This window comes from Pocillopora verrucosa, chromosome 1 (genome assembly GCF_036669915.1).
Source record: "Pocillopora verrucosa isolate sample1 chromosome 1, ASM3666991v2, whole genome shotgun sequence".
Classification (NCBI taxonomy): domain Eukaryota; kingdom Metazoa; phylum Cnidaria; class Anthozoa; order Scleractinia; family Pocilloporidae; genus Pocillopora; species Pocillopora verrucosa.
The window spans coordinates 30,228,465-30,247,678 of NC_089312.1; the positions used below are offsets into that span (position 1 = coordinate 30,228,465).

Consider the following 19,214-nt stretch of genomic DNA (forward strand, 5'->3'; position numbering starts at 1 on the left):
GAAAAATGTAAATGATAAAGAGGAAACTTCACTTTTCTAATGTTTCGTAAATATCAGTTTGAATTTTTTTTCTTATGACCATATTTCCAAGCATCGAATTTTTATTTAGCACGACAGCCACCCAAAGTTGAAAGCAGAGCAAAAAATGCGACCATATCAGCCTGAGGGATGGTTCATGGGATTATAAGTCGGTTTCTTTGAAACCTCTGAATTAGTTATTGACCCACTTGGTTGTAAGAACAAGCGAAGTTTACCTCACCATTTCGCGAAAATGAAATAAGGAAAACTAGAGCAGGGAAAACTTCATAATTTTTCTGTGTAGAAACCGCTGAAAATTATCATCAATTCTCATGCAGGAAGAGTTACAAGAAGAAGGAGAAGGCGTCAGCGACGTCGAAGGCGTCGACGGCGTCGAAGGAGGCGACGAATGAGAAGAAGAAGACGACGAAGAAAAGTATTAAGAAGATACAGACGGAGTATGTGAATATTTACTGTGTTCCGGATATTTAGCTCTAAGAGAGGGGGCTCTGAAAGATATGTAGGCCCAACGGACATCCTCCTTGTTGGAGCTGTTTCTCTCTCTCTCTCTCCCTGTTTTTTTCTTCTTACTCTAAAAAAACGTATTTCCCACTTCAAGTATATTATATTTATGTACTCCTTTCAATATATTTATGAATACATTAAGAATTCACGACGTGACCCGTTTTCAGTTGACTCGATAGCACAGTTGCATTGAGCGCTGAACTGGTTTCGAAGGGCACTAACGGCTGAGAGTTTTTAGCAGTATTTAATGCAAACATAGACAGTGTTAAAAGCTAGAATATGAAATTAGGGTAGGTGAAAACGGTCCGACATCTAGGGGGAGAGTTAACTCTCATTTCTTGAAAGGAAGTAGGGCTATCTAATTTATGGTAAACGCAAAAATGTGAAATTTTCATCGTAAATAAGTCACAAATTCTGATTATGTGGGCACTTTGAGTTGGAACGGTAAAGGAGATGTTCTGATCTTAACGAATTTTTTCTGTGAAATTTCTAGAGTGGCGTGGTCGAAGAATTTTCTTCCATGGTAAACGCCGACGTGTGCGAGCAGGGAGGAGACGTTGGTATCTGCGCTTCAGAGGACGACGCTATCGCGTCCGACGGCGTGGAAAACGATCTCGAGTCTACTTCAAGAGAGGATGGAGAATAATAAAACGCAGACGCGGTGTTCAATTTTTGAAATACGGTCGATTTTGGTACCGTATTTTATTCATGAGAGGGTCTTACTACGTCAGATATGGCAAGAGGAAGATGCCTATCAGGAGGCTCCAATTACGGTTCATGCGAAAGTGGAGAACAATGAAACTTTACCGTCAGAGGAGATGGCTTTATCTCAATAGAAAGTGGATAAGACTTACTGGACGTCGCTTTTATTACATGAATTACAGGGGACGCAAACTTTCAGTGAGAAAAACAAGAGGAAGGTATCAAATAAGGTTCCGCAGGCGATGGTTGAGACCAAGAAGACCGAAATATGGGCGAGGACGACGTCGTGGTGGTAAGGAGATCATCTTCAATCAGAGATTCTCTATTGATAGAATCATAATTGGTTAAATGCATATATTCTTTCAATAAACACTTTGGCTCAAACAGAAAAATGTATTCCCATGCACATCGTGTTGAAGAGAGGTAACAGTCGGTAATGTAGATTAGTAAGACAAGTGTGGGGCTCAGGAGACTTTTCCCTGATTTTTTTTTTCATATATACTGACTTATAGGACAAAAAAAAATATTGACAGACAACTGAACTGAACAGATTACCGGTGGATTTGTTTATCATGAACCATTTCGTGAGGGGTTACGAAATACGGTCTGTAAAATTTATTCACTCTCGGAATACGCATCTTCGTAACTCCTTCCGACAAAAATAACCTTGGTTTTGTATTATTTCGCGAAAAAAAAAACACCGGACACGAACACTTAATTGAATCTTTTTTCATCCGAATTTCCTAACGTTTTGATAGACTTGAAATAGCGTTCCACATCTTGATGTGTTTGGTTTTAGGTCGAAGACGCGGCAGGAGAGTTCGACGAGGAAGAGGCAAGTATTGAGCGTCCGTAAAACGAGTAAAACACTCAAAACTATTTAATGTGTATCATGGCATTACTGCAGGAGTTAAGTTAGTCCTTTCGAGGTCATTTTCTTAGTACTCACACTAACAATAGTGTTCCTTTTTCTACTGGGATCTGTTCCAATCTTTTGTATTTGGCGTCCAAAAAAAAAAACCGAAAAACTTATAGTTGATTAATGAGCTTTCATGTTCATTATTCTGTTTTAAAGTAATACCTATTGAAAACGAATCTAAAACAATGACATGGAAACAGTTTTTCATGATAGATGTTTTTCTTGTGGCTTATTGTGACAATTTGGCTGTATACCAATCTACACGTGTAAAGGTCTTAAAAACTGACGCGTTTTAAGAATTAAATCGCTTCCCTGGCTGTACGACTTCATGTTAGTTTCGCACGAATAGCTGGTCACATTTTGGTGTATTTGGTTTCAGGGCGAAGACGCGGCAGAAGAGGACGAAGAGGAAGAGGAAGACGTAAGTATTTGGCGTCCGAAATAAAAGCAGAAAACTATAATCCATTGTAGGTGCATTAATTATCAAAACAATTTTGTTTTCGCGTTTAATTTTTTTGCGCGGTGATGTACAAAAACTGTGCCACTTTCTTCTAGGATATTCTGTGATGTCGAGTATTTGGGGTATCTCCTTTTCGCGAAAATCGTCCCAGAAGCTTAAAGGAACAATTGGTGGAGGAGAAGAATGAGGAAACATTTGCCATAAATTGTATTTTTTTTACACAGGAAAGAGATACGTCCGCTTCCGTGGAAAACGACGTCGTGTAAGGATCAGAAGGAAATACTTCTTTGGACGGAAACGTATTCGTAGGTTCAGGCGGAGAATAAGGATTTTGGTCCGAAGAAAATACAGGAAAATAAAACGTTTCGGCAGGCGATGGCGAGTGCGAATTAAAAGGAGATGGTGCGGACTGCGAAGATTCGGTCGAAAGTGGTACTTAAGGAGAAAAAGGAAATGGAGAAAGATTAAAAGAGTAAAACTTAGATTGAAATATAGAAAGAAAAGAATTCGGATAAGACGGCGAAGGAAGAAGTGGTACGTACGACGAAGAAAGCGATGGAGGCGTGTAAGGCGTAGAGTTCGTTGCAGCATCCGCGTTCGAGGAAGGCGAGTGAGGGTGAGGCTGATTGGTAGAAGACGCGTAAGAATCACCAAGAATGGTAGAACGAGGAGGATTCGCTTCAGACGTGAGTTGGCTAACAAAAGTAATGATGAATCATGTCTTGTTCAATGGGGTATACATGTGTTTAACAAGAAAAAAAATCAGCAAATACATAAAAAGAAAGCCTCAGAACGTTTCCACTGAGTGCAATACGAAAGAGTAGTTACCAAATTGTTTGAGAGGTGGATTAAGACCTTTTGAGTTGAAGTATACTTGTATTCTGGAAATTTCTTAAAAGAAACGTTAAGGTCAATCTATGGAGGCCAACATTACAGGATTATCAAATAGGAGATGTGTCAAAAAATTTCATTGAGTAAAATACGGAAGTCCTATCCTTTTCAAAAGTTGAGTTATGAGTTTTCATGTTCATTATTCTGTTCTAAAGTAATACCTCTTAAAAACGAATGTAAAAGAATGACATGGAACCAGTTTTTTTTTTTAAAGATGTTTCTTGATTTTCTTGAGGCTTATTAAAACGATTTGGCCGTATACCCATCTATACGTGTAAAGGTCTTCAAAACTGACGCGTTTTGTGAATTAAATCGCTTCCCTGGCTGTACGACTTCATGTTAGTTTCGCATGAATAGCTGGTCACATTTTGGTGTATTTGGTTTCAGGGCGAAGACGCGGCAGAAGAGGACGAAGAGGAAGACGTAAGTATTTGGCGTCCGAAATAAAAGCAGAAAAATATAAACCATTGTAGGTGCATTAATTATCAAAACAATTTTGTTTTCGCGTCTAACTTTGCGCGTGGTGATGTACAAAAACTGTGCCACTTTCTTCTAGGATATTCTTCTAGGACATGGAACCAGTTTTTTTTTTTTAAGATTTTTCCTGATTTTCTTGTGGCTTATTAAAACGATTTGGCTGTATACCCATCTATACGTGTAAAGGTCTTGAAAACTGACGCGTTTTGAGAATTAATTCGCTTCCCTGGCTGCACGACTTCATGTTAGTTTCGCATGAATAGCTGATAACATTTAGGTGTGTTTGGTTTCAGGGCGAAGACGCGGCAGAAGAGGACGGGGAGGAAGACGTAAGTATTTGGCGTCCGAAATAAAAGCAGAAAACTACAAATCATTGTAGGTGCTTTAACAATTAACACAATTGTGTTTTCATGTTAAATTTTGCTCACGGTGATTTACTAACGTTGTGCCATTTTCAAGGTTATTCTGTGATTTTACTTAAGTCGAGTTTGCGTTTATCTGAAGGAGCATTAACCTGATCTAAAATACAAGACTAAAGACGACTAAGAGATGCAGTTATAAAAATGTAGAATTGATATCGATATAATATCGCTCATCACTTGAAAAAAAATGGAATTCAAGTTACTTGCGAGAAGAGCAAACAATTCAAAGTATTTGTGGTATCTCCTTTTCGCGAAAATCGTCCCAGAAGCTTAAAGGAACAATTGGTGGAGGAGAAGAATGAGGAAACATTTGCCATAAATTGTATTTTTTTACACAGGAAAGAGATACGTCCGCTTCCGTGGAAAACGACGACGTGTAAAGATCAGAAGGAAATACTTCTTTGGACGGAAACGTATTCGTAGGTTCAGGAAGAAAATAAGGATTTACATCCGAAGAAAATACAGGAAAATAAAACGTTTCGGCAGGCGATGGCGAGTGCGAATTAAAAGGAGATGGTGCGGACTGCGAAGATTCGGTCGAAAGTGGTACTTAAGGAGAAAAAGGAAATGGAGAAAGATTAAAAGAGTAAAACTTAGATTGAAATATAGAAAGAAAAGAATTCGGATAAGACGGCGAAGGAAGAAGTGGTACGTACGACGAAGAAAGCGATGGAGGCGTGTAAGGCGTAGAGTTCGTTGCAGCATCCGCGTTCGAGGAAGGCGAGTGAGGGTGAGGCTGATTGGTAGAAGACGCGTAAGAATCACCAAGAATGGTAGAACGAGGAGGATTCGCTTCAGACGTGAGTTGGCTAATAAAAGTAACGATGAACCATGTCTTGTTCAATGGGGTATACATGTGTTTACAAGGAAAAAAATCAGCAAATACATAAAAGGAAGCCTCAGAACGTTTCCACTGAGTGCAATACGAAAGAGTAATTACCAAATTGTTTAAGAGGTGAATTAAAACCTTCCGAGTTGAAGTAAACCTGTATTCTGGAAAATTCTTGAAAGAAAAACGGTAAGGTAAATATATGGAGGCCAACATTACAGGATTATCAAATTGGAGATGTGTTATAAAAATTTCATTGAGTAAAATACGGAATTCCTATCCTTTTCAAAAGTTGAGTTATGAGTTTTCATGTTCATTATTCTGTTTTATAGTAATACCTTATGAAAACGAATGTAAAAGAAAGACATGGAACCAGTTTTGTTTTGAAAGATGTTTCTTGTTTTTCTTTGGCTTATTATGACAATTTGGCTGTATACCCATCTATACGTGTAAAGATCTTTAAAACTGACGCGTTTTGAGAATTAAATCGCATCCCTGGTTGCACGACTTCATGTTTATTTCACGCGAATAGCTGGTCACATTTCGGTGTGTTTGGTTTCAGGGCGAAGACGGGGCAGAAGAGGACGAAGAGGACGAAGAGGACGAAGAGGACGAAGAGGAAGACGTAAGTATTTGGCATGCGAAAAAAGTAGAAAACTTAAAACCATTGTAGGTGCATTTAATATTAACACAATTGTGTTTACATGTTGAATTTAGCTCGTGGTGTTGTACAAAAGTCGTCCTAGTTTCGGGACTAAGCAACATGTAGTAGTTTGCAGCCTTTCTTTACATCTAGGCAGATGCTGTAAAACTCTAGAGCGATAATTTATCAAATCGACACTCTTTCAAAATCCCCACGTTGTCAACGAGCACTTTTCATTCAGTTAATTTACTCTAGACTTGTTTTATCACCTACATTCCAACTTATAGCGTAGCTCCATTTTCTGCATATGGACACACACACACAACCCACAATTCCTCCATTCGCTTTGACGAAAGGCTGGCGCTCGAAAAGTCAGCTTTGAAATCCTTGACGGTGGCCAATTCCAGTTATCAACTCAGCTGATAATACTGAATTACCTGTGACCTTAATGGCAGTTGTTTTTTGCGCAAATGTTGGTTTTATTCTCATACATATACAAAGTACATATGCGAAGTATAAACTATACTATAGAACGGGATAAATACGCACACTCTGTGATGTTTTCATTTTTAATATGCATAGTTGTTATGAGCAGTTTTAAAGCATGCTTGCATTTCTTTCTCGTATTTTCTTTCACGCTCCCGAAACGAGTTGAGCTTTAATACATTACGAATTTCAGTGCTTGTACCTTTTCCAAAAATTTTTGCAGCATTGAGGACAGGCGATGAATTGAAAATTTAACAAAAGGGTGTTCTTGAAATGAAGAATTTCAAGACTTTTCTTCGAGCAACACTACCAGTTTAAAGTTAAAAAATAATACTTTCCTTGAGCGGTTTTACGTTGTCGCCATGTTGTCATGGTAGTTTTTCTACGAGATCTTCCGAAACGAACATGCTCATTCATTCTACTTAATCAACCTCCCTTTTAATTGCATATTACGTCATACCCAGACCTGTCATAAAAAGAGAAAGGTGGCAATTTTTTTGTTGTTGTTTAGGCTCCAGGAGAATCCTTTTCAGGAAACGAAAGCGCAGGATAAGACGCGGTCCATATTTTATACGGTTTAGACGTGGGCGCCGTAAATACCGACTCAGCCGAGTAACATCAAGAGTGAAGCTGTACTTCCGAAGGCGATGGTATCGCCCCTTTCACCGCGGACGTCAGTGGTTTTTACGCCTTGGAAAGAAAAATTGCAGAGTTATCCGGCGAGGCAGGAGATGGATAGTACACTACAGGAGACGCTGGATTTCTATACAGAGATTTATGATACGCTTTCAGCGTAGGTACAGAATGGTAACACGGCGCAGGGGAAGATTTTACATCACCTTCAAACGACGTAAAGTGCGTTTTGGCTTCAGGCGTTCTCTATTCTTTGTTTTCCACGGAAAGCGCACCATCGTACGGCCAAAGAGACTTGGAGGGCGACTGTTTTACAAGTTCCGAATAAATGGAAGGTGGACTATGCGGAGGATGCGAAGAAGATTAAAGCGTAAGTTGCTATTTTTCACTTGATAAAACAACCGTTGTGAACTGAGCGACTTCCAGAGAGGCAGGGAAGGAGAGGAGGTGCGTGAGATTGAGTGAATTGGTGAGTAAGTGAGGTCGTTGACCAGCCAGATGATCGATCATCGTTTATCTTTTACTGAAAAATTTTCCATTTTGTTTTGTAGCGCGAGGACGAATCTACCGAGGAAGGAGAAGTGAGTAGTTTTTTTTATGCGAAAACAGAAAGGTATTTCCTGTGACTCCTCACACGATAGCTGTCTAAGTTAAGTTCTTGAGTATTCTTCTTTCTTTTTCGTCTTTTATTAGGACTGAGGAAGCCCAAAGTATTGTTCAAAAAACGATACTTTAAGTTAAGACGAGGAAGACGTTCATATCGCGTGAGAATTGGAGGACGCATTCAAAAGATACGCAAAATCATAAAACGGCTAAGAATCAAGTTCATGCGGAAGTGGCGTCCTTTGCGATATCGTGGAGGCCGATGTTATGTTTTGGTTGGTCGACGATGGCGTATTGTCATTCGTAAAAGGCGACGTTGGTATATATCATACAAACGACACTTGAGGCCTCTCCGTCGTAATTTCGGAACATTTAAAATCTATCTTGCGAAACGTTTCAGGCCTTTGAAACGTATCGGGAAGAAATACTATGTGAAGATTGGTCGAAAAGTCCGGCTAATGAATCATCGTTATAAGCTGTTTTTTAACTACAAGGGAAGAAGAGTTACGGTGAGGAGGAAAGGTCGGCGTGCACGTGTCCTATGGCGGGGGAAGTGGAGAAGATCCAGAAGGATCCGCTATAGACGACCCAAAATACGAGGTGAGGAGAAAATATCGTCGTCCGTAGTACATAGCTCTTACAAACCTCGTTTTCTCAGTCTTTACTGTAAGATGTGGACCGATTTTTTTCCGTTCGGAAATCCTTTTATAAGAGCGCAACCATGAAGTCCTCTCCAATTGAGTTGAAGAGATTTAAAAAATGACTTGAAGAGGTTGTTGACAAATCACTCAGCTACTGAGCCATCAACAGTACTACGATGAACTCCACACTGAGAAACAACTCGTTTTGACCTTTTAACCCCCAAAAGTGATTAACATGTAACTTCTCCCTATAATATCCATACATTATCCAGCAAACAGGTAATGAGAATATTCAAACTTATCAGGTAAAAGTTTTCATCTTGGTCTGACACCAAATTCTCGCAACTACTCCACAAGGAAACGTGATCAGCTACAGTGGAGAATTAACAATCGGATCTTGGGAGTTAACGCCGTCAATATTTCCTCCTTGGTTTTATTACAGTTTTAATTATGAAGGTGTAAAATTGAATTTCAAAAGGTTTATTCTGGAAAACAACCATGCATCGTTAAGTTAAAAAGCGAATAATTTGTTGTCTTTTGTTGTCTCGGTATATAGAAACGTTTAAATATCTTAAAATACATCGACTGTCGTAAAAAAACCTACCTGAATTTCTTCCTTTTGACAATACGTCTTTATGGCGATTGCCTCTTTGCAGTTTCTGTCGGAAGTATTTTTAATGGAGCAATACTCGAAACCCACGACCGAAATAAAAAATTTTTTATACAAATATCCCTAGGAACAGGAAAGAGGGTGGCCTTAGTATAGCATACCGTAATAATTCGATTTAGCGCCCGGGGCGCTTATTATGTTACTTTTGGCGCTTACTTCTGGCGCTTATTATGTTACTTTTGGTATCTCAAGGGAGGGCCCTTATTCGAAACAGGGCGGTTATTATGGAACACGGTACTTTCGTTTGAAGAAACTCGGCACTCACGGCGACATAATAGTTGAGGGACTGAGACTAAGACCACTGTTTTTGTCGGGAGGCTTTAAGTGAGCAAGTAAAAGAAGATGAACCAAGGTTGATCTCAGTGTAAATGTACTCCAACAGTACTATTACTGTAACTGAATAGGGGCGTTTATAGGAATGAGGGTGTTTACTCAATAGGGGTGCTTAATAACAAAAAAAAATTTGAGGGAGGCGCTTATTAGAGAGGGAGCGCTTACTGGAAGGAGGGCGCTAAATCGAATCATTATGGTATACTGAAAATGTCACTTGAATACAACTCATTTTAGAACCAGGAGAAGAGACGTTATGAAATATCTCATACCTTTGTATGACTGAGATTATTTCATCGAGCTCTCACCAAGAGTACATTTCTATTATCTTTTAAATTTAACTCCCAATTTCTTGGATCTTGATGCATATTCTGGTGCTGGAATGAAACTGTTGTGAAGGGTAATGTCCAGTGGTCCTATGAAGTATCAGCCTCTGAGTTAAGTCTTTTTTAAAAGAATAAGTTCAGAAGCTGATACTAATGGGCTGATATTTCATTTTTTTACAATTAAACTTGTATTAAAGGTTACTCACCTGAATATTTTTTTAGGACGACGTCAGAGGGGGCGATTGAGAATTATTAGACGTTTAAGACGGCGAAGGCGACGGCAAAGGCGAAGGAGACGACGACGAAATCGACGAAGAATACGTAGAAGAAAACGAAGGTTACGAAGGCGAAGGAGGCAGCTCAGACGTTCTGCAGTTCTATTCAAATACGGAAGGCGCTTCAGGCCTGTGCGCAGGATTGGAGGAAAATGGAAATTCCTTTATGGACGTCGATGGCAGAAAATAAGGTAGGTTATGGGTCACATCTACTGCAAACAAAATAAAGTTTTGAAACACCAAACCAATGTTTGTTCAAAATTACTGAGAAGTCTGCTAAAGTTACGAAATACCATGTACCATCTGCAGGGTTCTTGAGGTTTGAGGTTCTTGCTGTGAGGTTTACGGCTTGATTTTTAAAGTCAATTTGTTCTCCCAAAAAGTTCTTCAAGCCCTAATTTGTTTCTATTTGAACGATTCTTACACACTCTTATTCATTTTTCATTTTCGTCACATACAGCCTCTTAACGTGCTCAAAGACACAAGAAATTTCTCTCTTTTAAAGTTTTTGCGAAACGTAGTTTATCTGTTCAATCTAATGAAAGTAATGTGACTTGAAATGGTTTGGTTATTTTCAAACTATTATTCTTCACGGAATCTATTCTACCCAGCTTTTGGGGTTCTATCCTTTAAAATAGTATCAACCAAAAGCGCAATTTTTCCTGAACAATTGAGAAGTATATTTTTTTTGTAAGCCTACCATAAAAATACCACAGCCTCTTAGAAAAACCTTCAATTTTAGCTTAATGTGCTTATAACTCAAAAATAAAAAACTTGCCATATTTTTTCGAGGACAGACAGTTTAGTTTTTTTCTTGTTCAGGTTCCAAAAAAGGTCAGTGAGAGTGGGTGGGAGGAAAACTCCCCTACAGAGGCGGCTGATGATTTACTTTGTAAGAAGGTGGCGGTACGTGCTAGTAAGGCGCCGAGGGCTGTTCATAAGATACGCGAGAAAGTACAGAAAGATCATACTTGGACGAGTTATAAAACTGAGGTATAATAGGAAATGGATTAGCTTTAAAGGACGAAGACGATATAAGAAACTCAGAAAGAACAGGGCTAGGAAACGAAGACGCAGAAGACGAAGAGCTAGAAGAAGACGAAAACGGCGAAGGCGACGAAGGAGATACAGGCGAAGAAAACGAAGACGAACACGTAGGCGAAGGCGGAGAAGAAATAGAAGGCGCAGGAGACTTATTCTGTTCCGATATGGCAGACGTGTGAGGAAAGTGTTCCCAAGGAAGGGAAGACTTTTCTTCCGAATCGGAAAGGTTTACATGGGATTCAGGTAAGAAAGGAGGTTAATAGAAGAGCTAGATAGTACAATTTTTTCTTCTTTTCGCTGGAAGGCTTTTGAGCAAAATGAATTAGTGAGGTACGTTTCTAAAAAAACTGTGGTGCTGCGTTAGTGGGAGAGTATAACAAGGTAAATTGGCCACCGTTAAGAGTTTCAAAGCTGACATTTCGAGCGTTAGCCCTTCTTTAGAGCGAAACTCTGACGAAAGAGCCAACGCTCGAAACGTCAACTTTAAAACTCTAATGGTGGCCAAGTAACATTATCAAATCAGTTGACTTTACCACGTTACTTTGAACAAATGACTTTAAACAGAAGTATTTTTTAACGTGTTTATTTTGGTTTAAACCTAAACTTAGGTACCTCAGAGGTGTCGTGTATGTAAGGAAGCCGGGAGGCAGATGGCGTCCAATTCGAAGGTTACGAAATAGAGTGAGGATCTGGACAGGACGTCATTGGACTCGCTTAACGGTTCGTCGCGGAAGACTGTGCATTCGTAAAGGAAGGAAGTACAGAAAGATCACAATATTGAGAGGAGGTCAAGTCAGAGTGCATTACAGAATAGGTTGGAGGAGGATTGGACGGCTACGAAGACAACGGCGAAAGCTCATCAAACGAAGAAAACGTCTCAGGCGACGACGAAGGAGAAGACGGAGGCGAAGGAGACGACAACGACGACGACAACGAAGACGTCGCAGAAGGCGACGAAGGCGACGAAGGAGGCGCAGAAAATTGAGAAAGAGGAGGCTAAGGTGCGTGATGCGCTATCAGCTTCGCCGCAGGTGGAGACAAGTCGTTCGGAAAGGCAGACGTTTCTACATCAAAATAGGACGAAGATGGCGGTCATGGAGGTACCATTCTTAATTATATACTGAAAGTTTTGCGTTGGATAACTTCTCTAACACTTTCAAAGTAGTTGGGTAGCTTAGAATGCAAGGTTTTAAATACTTACACCGCAGTTAACCAAACTGACATTGCTTATTCATAATAAGTGCTAGTCTCTGGCAAGGATAATGAACGGCAAATGTCATTTCTCTACCTTGAAAAAAGTAAAAGCTCGATATTAGAAATAGTAATCGAATTATTCACCGGGTTGAATTAACTTAGTAAAATCACATCCGTGATTGAAACTCGTGCGACCTTTACGTGTGAGATTGACTTAATACTAAACAGGTATCATTTCCTTTTTCTTTATTTTCCATGCAATTTTACTGGTTCTTTAAAAAAAATACGTAGTTTGATTGCTTGGTTGTTTTGTTTTTTTGCTCCACTCCGATGCCACTTTGAGATAAAAGAATTGTGATCAGTGACTAAATCTAATTTTTCAGAGTCAATGAGATTATAAGGATTATGTTATTAAGTGGACACTTTGTTTGTAATCAGACAAAGATAAAGCCAGGCCTACTACGAAACAATTGGCGTTGTTTTATCTTTCAGACCACGAGGGTCCCGTGTAAAAATAGGACAAAGGGGACGATATCAACCAATTAATAACCGGCTCAAGATAAGGGTCGGTTTAGTATGGAGGAGAATAAAGCTAAGACGCCGTAAATTGACGGTCACGTGGAGAAGAAGACTAAGACCTGTGTCGATAACGAAGAGGCGACTAAAGGTTTTTACCGGAAAAGGATGGAAAACATTAACGAGGCGTAGGAGATATCCAAGAAGAAGAATCCTTCGCAGGAAAAGGAGGCGACAACAACGGCGAAGAAGGCGAAGGAGGAGACGAAGACGAAGGCGACGACAGAGAAAGCTGCGGAGGCGGCGCCGGAGACAGCGAAGAAGAATAAGAAGAAAACGGAGGAGAAGGCGCACAAGGCGATCAGGATGTGTGTTGCGTATTCGTTATGGCGGTCGATTCAGACCAGTGTATAGTAGAAGAGGTCGGCTGATGATGCGTTTAAGGAGGCGATATGTGACAGTGAGGTATTTTGCAAATTTAGTGTTGCTCAGACACTTTTCGTGGACTTTTATGTCATGTAGACTGGAGCTAGAGTTTTGAATCGTGACAAAATAGATGACATATCATTCCAACGGGAGTTTTCCTGTACAAAATGAATTGTATTGTAGCAAAATTGGATCATGTCGATGATCATCTAAAAAGAAATTGTGGTGGTGCGTCACCATAAGTACCTAAGTTGATAAAGGGAGATGAACCGCCGTAACGATTTCTGACATTTAAATCGTTGCCCTTTCTTCGGAGCAATTTGGGAGATTGTAATAAAGCAGAGGATCGTTTTCGCGAACATCGGAGAGACCTCAAAGCTACGGCAACAATGTCTTTATGCCCGATCTAATCTTCCCGGTCATTTTTTAAAACCATAGTTGTCTGTGGGCTTTCTTTCCACAAAGGTAACACAGAACATTGCAAAAAAAAAACAAAACAAAACAACAACAAAACTGTTTCTTTACAAATCAGCACCTTGGCTACCTCTTCAAGTAAAGAACGACCCGCATTTAATCTATTTGTATATTCAGATATCATCTGTTATTCTGTCCACTTCAACAGTATGACCCCATTTTTCACCATATAAACACTTATACAAACTACAATCTTTAATTTCCTCCGATAAAGAGTTAATGCTCGAAACGCCACCTTTCTAAAATTCACTACAGCTTTTAACATTTAGTTCATTACTCGGATGACTCCGTATCACATTTTTTCAATGATTAGTAATACCCTTCTTATCTTTAAAATTATAGTTACAGGAACCGACGATTATATATCCGCCTCAAAAAGAGACGGGTTCTCGTGAGAAGCCGCCGAATACGAGTATATGTGGGGAGAAGATGGGTAAAGGTGCGGCGACTTGGTGCTAAACTTTATGGCAAAGGCAAACAACTCCGACTAACGAGAAGGGGAGTAAGAGTTTTCACGCGTAAAGGGTGGAGACGATTAAGGTACCGAGGAAGGAGGCGCAGAGTAAGGTACACGAGGAAATACTTGAGGAGACTTCGAAGGCTCCGAAAGTTGCGACGAAGACAACTCAGAAAGGTACGAAGAAGGAAAAGAAGACGACAACGAAGACGTAAACGAAGGCGGCGTAGAAGACGTCGAAGACGACGTCGTAGAAGGCGGCGAAGACTTCGTAGACGAGGCGGTTATGGAAGACGAGGAAGAAAGAAGAGGCTGAGAAGGAGACTGAAGAGAAAAAGAAGACGATTCAGGAGAAGGGCGAGAAGACGACGACGGAGACAAAGACGACGTCGAAGAAGACGAAGACAGCTTTTGAGGCGAAAGCGCCGCTGTGCGCTGCGTTTCCGTTATAGAAAAATTTGGAGAAGCATTTTCAGATGGAAAAAACGCCTGGTTTTCCGATTTCATGGAAAACTCCACTATCTAAGGTAAGGAAATCCTTTGTTCCTTTTAGTCTTTCGATCATGGTGCTTTACGCAATTTACTTTGAATTGATTGTCGTCACTTTGTACACAACTGTCTTTTGGTGGCTGTTCGGGGTTAATGGAAGTAAAGGCTTCCTTGGTATAGCTGCTGTGAGGGTCAGAGGTTCCAAACCTCTTGTTCAGAACTGGGAGATGTAATCGCGGAAGCTTCACGGCTTTCCACTGTCTTACCCTTTGATATTGATTGGCAAGTGGTAAGTATATGGTAAGACACGGGTTTCATAGTCCCTTGTCACTTGAACAGCTCAGTATTGTACTGGTGCTTCAAGATGAAAAATCTACGGTTTGTTTTTTTCTTTTATACAAGAAAGTGAAAAAAGAGAAGATAATGGCGTAAAAAATCACGATAAACTTTTACGGATGCCTTTGATCTGTTCAATTCTTACCATGGTGAAATTGCATCTATTTAATCTAAGCTATTTTAAGTATATACAAATAGTTTCTTCAAGATGAAAAATGCTGTTTTCAAATATCTTATTTCGTTCCATAGATATCCGACTTTTTAAAATATGCCAATTAGTCAGAAACTCAACCAAGGTTTGGTTCAAATGTGAAGGAAAAACCATGTAACCCCATTTATATCTATGATCTTTGATTCTTTCAAATAAGGTCCGATGAGATGATTGGTTCGTAAAACAAATATTTTAATTTTTTTGAAGAGAGTAACGTATCCTCAGACTCTCTAATTGTGTAAAAGGATGCCATATGCGTTTTAATTATGGCTTGTGAAATAAAATTATTCAAACTTCGATTTTTCTGAGACTTTCATGCGTTTTGATTTCTTGATTTTTCGAATCGTTTGGGAAATCTTCAATAATACCATTTGTTAAGGCAAGAAAAAAAATGAAAACAAATCGACAAAAACGAAGAATCCGAAATATGTCGCCAATAACCCCATTACTCTGTTCTGCGGTCCTCTGATGGCATAGTCTACACCGGAGCAGGCCACTAATACATTGGCATATCAAGTCACTTCAATAACTAATTATTTGCATTGTGTGTGTACCACGAGTTAAAAAAAAATGGTATTTTTCCTTCTCTCGTTTCAGGTACCATCGCGGAGTGCTCAGGCTCAGGTTGAAAAGAAGATGGATTCTAGTCCGTAATCTGGGATATCGCCTGCGGGTCTATATCAGAGGCGTTTGGAGACTGATTCGTAAGAAGGGTCGCTACTTGTTTGCTAAATATGGACGCAGATATCGAAGGGTAACACTCTACAGAGGATTGCCTAAAATCAAAATCGGGAAACGTTGGAGGCGCATCAGAAAAAGAGTGAGTAGGAGGACAAAAAGGAGGCGACGGATCAGGAGAAGAAGAAGAAGGCGACGAAGAAGGCAAAGAAAGCGAAAACGAAGATACAGGAGAAAGCTAAGACGGCGAAGAAGACGAAGACGTCGACGGCTTCGAAGATGCGTCATACGAGTCCGCCGTGGACGACACTGGCTTCCTATCATTAGGAAGAGAGGTGTTTTGAAGATACGAATCGACAGGGTTTTTAGGCGCATCAGGTAGTGTAACCAATGGTTCTCTGATTTGATTGTAATTTATATATTCGTACTTTCCGGATAGTGTCCGATCAAAGGGGACAGTTCCCTTTCAGTTGGTGTTGTTTCAACCAGTATGCATTACATGCATTCTTGAAAAGAACATAGTAATTAGTTGAGGTTTTTGCCTTCAAAGAACACAAGTCTTTAGGACAAAACAATTTTCGTGGATCTAATTTAGTTTGCTGATAAAGCATATCTACAGTTAGCCAGTGCCAGCCACCAGAAACGGCCACTTTTTAAACCAGTCTAACCAAGCTTATCACTCAATACGAGAAAATAAGATGAACAGACTCACTGGAATAATTAATTGCCTCAGTTATTTGAGTCTAATAGTCAAGAAATAGTTACACATTTTGATTGAAGATGAAAAAAAAAGGTGTCGTTGTGGGATGTTTGAATTGGAAATGCAATAAGCGTTACGTAGATTTTCAATATTTATTTTTCCTTTTAAAATATTACTATTAGATTCACGAGGGGTGTAACCTACATCAAGTTCGGAAGGCGTTGGATAAAGAGAAATTACCGAGTTAACATCCGAATGGGAAGAAAATGGGTACGCATGGTCCGGTTCGGTCGAAAATTTGGCATCCGTTTCAGAAATAGGATGAGGGTCTTGAACTTCTATCGCGGCCGACTAAGGCTCCGTATGAGAAGACGCTGGCGACTCATTAAAAGAAGACGAAGAGGAGGAAAACGAGCGAGAAGGAGAAGACGAAAAAGAAATCGAAGACGAAGGAGAAGAAGATCTAGAAGAAGACGACGCAGAAGGAGAGGGAGAAGAAGGAGACGAAGAAGACGAAAGATAAGAAGGCGAAAGAGGAGACGAAGACGAAGAAGGCAAATAAGAAGGCGACGCCGGTGTGTTCTGCGCTTCAGGTTCCGAGGACTTTGGAGGAGGCTTTATCCTAGAGAAAGATCGTTCGTTTTCCGTATGAAGAGAGAATATGGACGTGTTAGGTAAGGCGGTTAAACCTATTGCAGTTTCTATGACCTCCTGAAGTTTTCATGATTTATTTTGTTCGACAAAAGAGAACGCAGTTCATAATCTTGGGTTTCCTATGGTTTCTGGGGTGATTTCTTTTGAGATTTTTTCGTCGACCGTCTGCTTTCTCTGCGCCATTTCGAATGACGTCATAAGTCGTATGCGTGAAGAACATCGCGCACCTTGTGGTTTTTGTATTAGTCTGAGCAAGTCTGAGCATTATGAAGCGGCCAGAAACGTTTTCTATCTTAGCAACAAAGTAAAAAAACTATGTGATTCAGAATTTAACTTGTGGATTTTTATTCTGTGAACAATCTGATTATCATGATAATTTCACGAAACTTTCGACGTTTCCGGCAGTCCGTTGCATCCTCCACGACTTAGTAACCTTTCTTCGCAGGATCAGATTGCCGTTACTAATGTTGGTTTCCCTTAATGGTTAAGAACATAATAAATTTTTACCATTATACATTGTCTTTCATTCACTAATGAGCCATTAGATCTCCCCTATACTTGATAAATTTGACGCCTTTCTCTGTTTCTTTTCATATTCCAGGTTATATAGAACAAGGTTAATAGTTTACTACAGGCGAAGAAGACGTGTTCTTACAAGAACAAGAGTCCAAGTTCGAATCTCCAGAGTCTGGCGTACGTTACGAAAGTATCGCAAAGGCTTCGCCTTCCGTTACAGAAGAAGAATGAGGCCTTTAAGAATCATACGAGGATCGGTAGTATACCGATATGGGAGGCGTTGGCGGAAACTTAAAAGAAGATGGATGTCCTCCAGGCGAAGGAGAAAGAGGATTAAACGTAGAATTATCAGGAAGCGGCGACGACTTTTGAGACGTCTGCGAAGGCGAAAGAGGATACGATACCGACGTAGAAGGAAAGTGCTAAGGCGACGAAGAAAAAGGAGAAGACGAAGGAGACGAAGAAGACGCAGAAGGCGACGAATTCGACGGAGGAAGAGGAGAAGAAGAAGCCGACGAGTACGAAAAGGAGTCCGTCGTCGTTTCAGAAGAGTGAGAGGAAGAAGGAGAAAAACAAAAAGACTTCGAAGAAGGAGAAGGCGAACTAGAAGGAGACAAAGACGACGAAGGAGAAGGCGAAGGCAGCGAAGAAGGAGAAGGCTTAGGAGGAGACGAAGAAAGCGAAGGAGACGTCGCCGACGACGACGCCGCCGTTGTGTAATGCGTTTCAAGTACAGAAATAGAATGAGGAAGGTATATCGTATTGGGAACAGACTGGTAATTCGCAGAGGGAGAAAGCTCATAAGAATCAGGTGAGTATTTGCCATACGTAGTAATTTTAAAGTGATATATGTCCACTATCATTTGGAAAATGATCGCCGTTCGAGTTATCAGTACGATTTACGTGTCTCTTTTCGGACTGATCGAGTAAATCGTTAGCTGTTGTAGGAAACTGTTATGATTGTTGGTGTCAAAATTTTCAAGATTAGCTGGATGGTATTGTAATTCGGTCATTTTTTACAGCGTATCGTTAAGGTTCGGTAGCAAAGAGAAATCAATCGTGCAGAGCGAGCAAATTACGTGAGTCAAAAAAGTAAAATATGACAGCGAGTATGACTAGCCATCCTTCAGTTTGATAGAAACAGTTCGCAACTGAAGAATTTAAGGGCCACCTCGAAGATGAAAACTCTCAGAGAACTGAGTGGCTGCAAAACGAGGAACACAAAGATTAATCTGATAGAGAGATTATTCATGATTTAGGTGGCTCAGAACAATTTGGTTTTTTTTTTTTGTAACACTAAACTCTTTGATTGCCTAACGCTATTATTGTTTCCTTGAAAATGGTATCAAAAGTATCCCTAATAACTGCTTAGCAAGTTCATTTCTCTGCCAAGGTGACAACATCCCTAGTGTAGGTTCAGAACCACCTTGATTTTTCAACAATTAAACAGACTCTGAACCTATAAGGCAGGAACTTTTAATAGATAAAACTTGGCTTGTTGATTGCTATTTTGCCAGAAAAAAAGAAATGGTGTCTCGGGATTGGTTTTAAAAGTTACGGCTAAAAAAAGCTGAATCAAAGGGTGTTTTTCAAGAGGATGTGTTGTCTTGGTAACTTCTTGTGCTGGGGGGAGGGACTCCCTAAATTGACGGTGTTGATCGGGTATTAT

At 40.0% G+C, this 19,214-nt stretch overlaps 1 protein-coding gene across 2 annotated transcripts in view; it reads left to right on the forward strand.

Annotated features, from left to right (window-relative positions):
- The window catches only part of LOC131788200 (uncharacterized), a 49,426-nt gene that overhangs the window by 12,043 nt on the left and 18,169 nt on the right, over window positions 1-19,214 (forward strand). Inside the window, exons 1-17 of one of the 2 annotated variants that reach the window (XM_059105277.2) lie at window positions 2,582-2,585; window positions 2,849-3,310; window positions 3,903-3,938; window positions 4,286-4,321; window positions 4,753-5,214; window positions 5,806-5,868; window positions 6,884-7,375; window positions 7,557-7,586; window positions 7,699-8,208; window positions 9,798-10,041; window positions 10,673-11,137; window positions 11,503-11,994; window positions 12,581-13,069; window positions 13,847-14,488; window positions 15,595-16,053; window positions 16,558-17,049; window positions 17,631-18,356. In XM_059105277.2, coding sequence (XP_058961260.2) covers window positions 7,150-7,375; window positions 7,557-7,586; window positions 7,699-8,208; window positions 9,798-10,041; window positions 10,673-11,137; window positions 11,503-11,994; window positions 12,581-13,069; window positions 13,847-14,488; window positions 15,595-16,053; window positions 16,558-17,049; window positions 17,631-18,356 — 4,775 coding nt within the window. In that variant the 5' untranslated portion in view covers window positions 2,582-2,585; window positions 2,849-3,310; window positions 3,903-3,938; ... (2 more) ...; window positions 5,806-5,868; window positions 6,884-7,149. Of the gene's footprint in view, window positions 1-2,581; window positions 2,586-2,848; window positions 3,311-3,902; window positions 3,939-4,285; window positions 4,322-4,752; window positions 5,215-5,805; window positions 5,869-6,883; window positions 7,376-7,556; window positions 7,587-7,698; window positions 8,209-9,797; window positions 10,042-10,672; window positions 11,138-11,502; window positions 11,995-12,580; window positions 13,070-13,846; window positions 14,489-15,594; window positions 16,054-16,557; window positions 17,050-17,630; window positions 18,357-19,214 lie in introns of those variants that run through there. The other variant, XM_066163207.1, reaches the window with a different exon arrangement.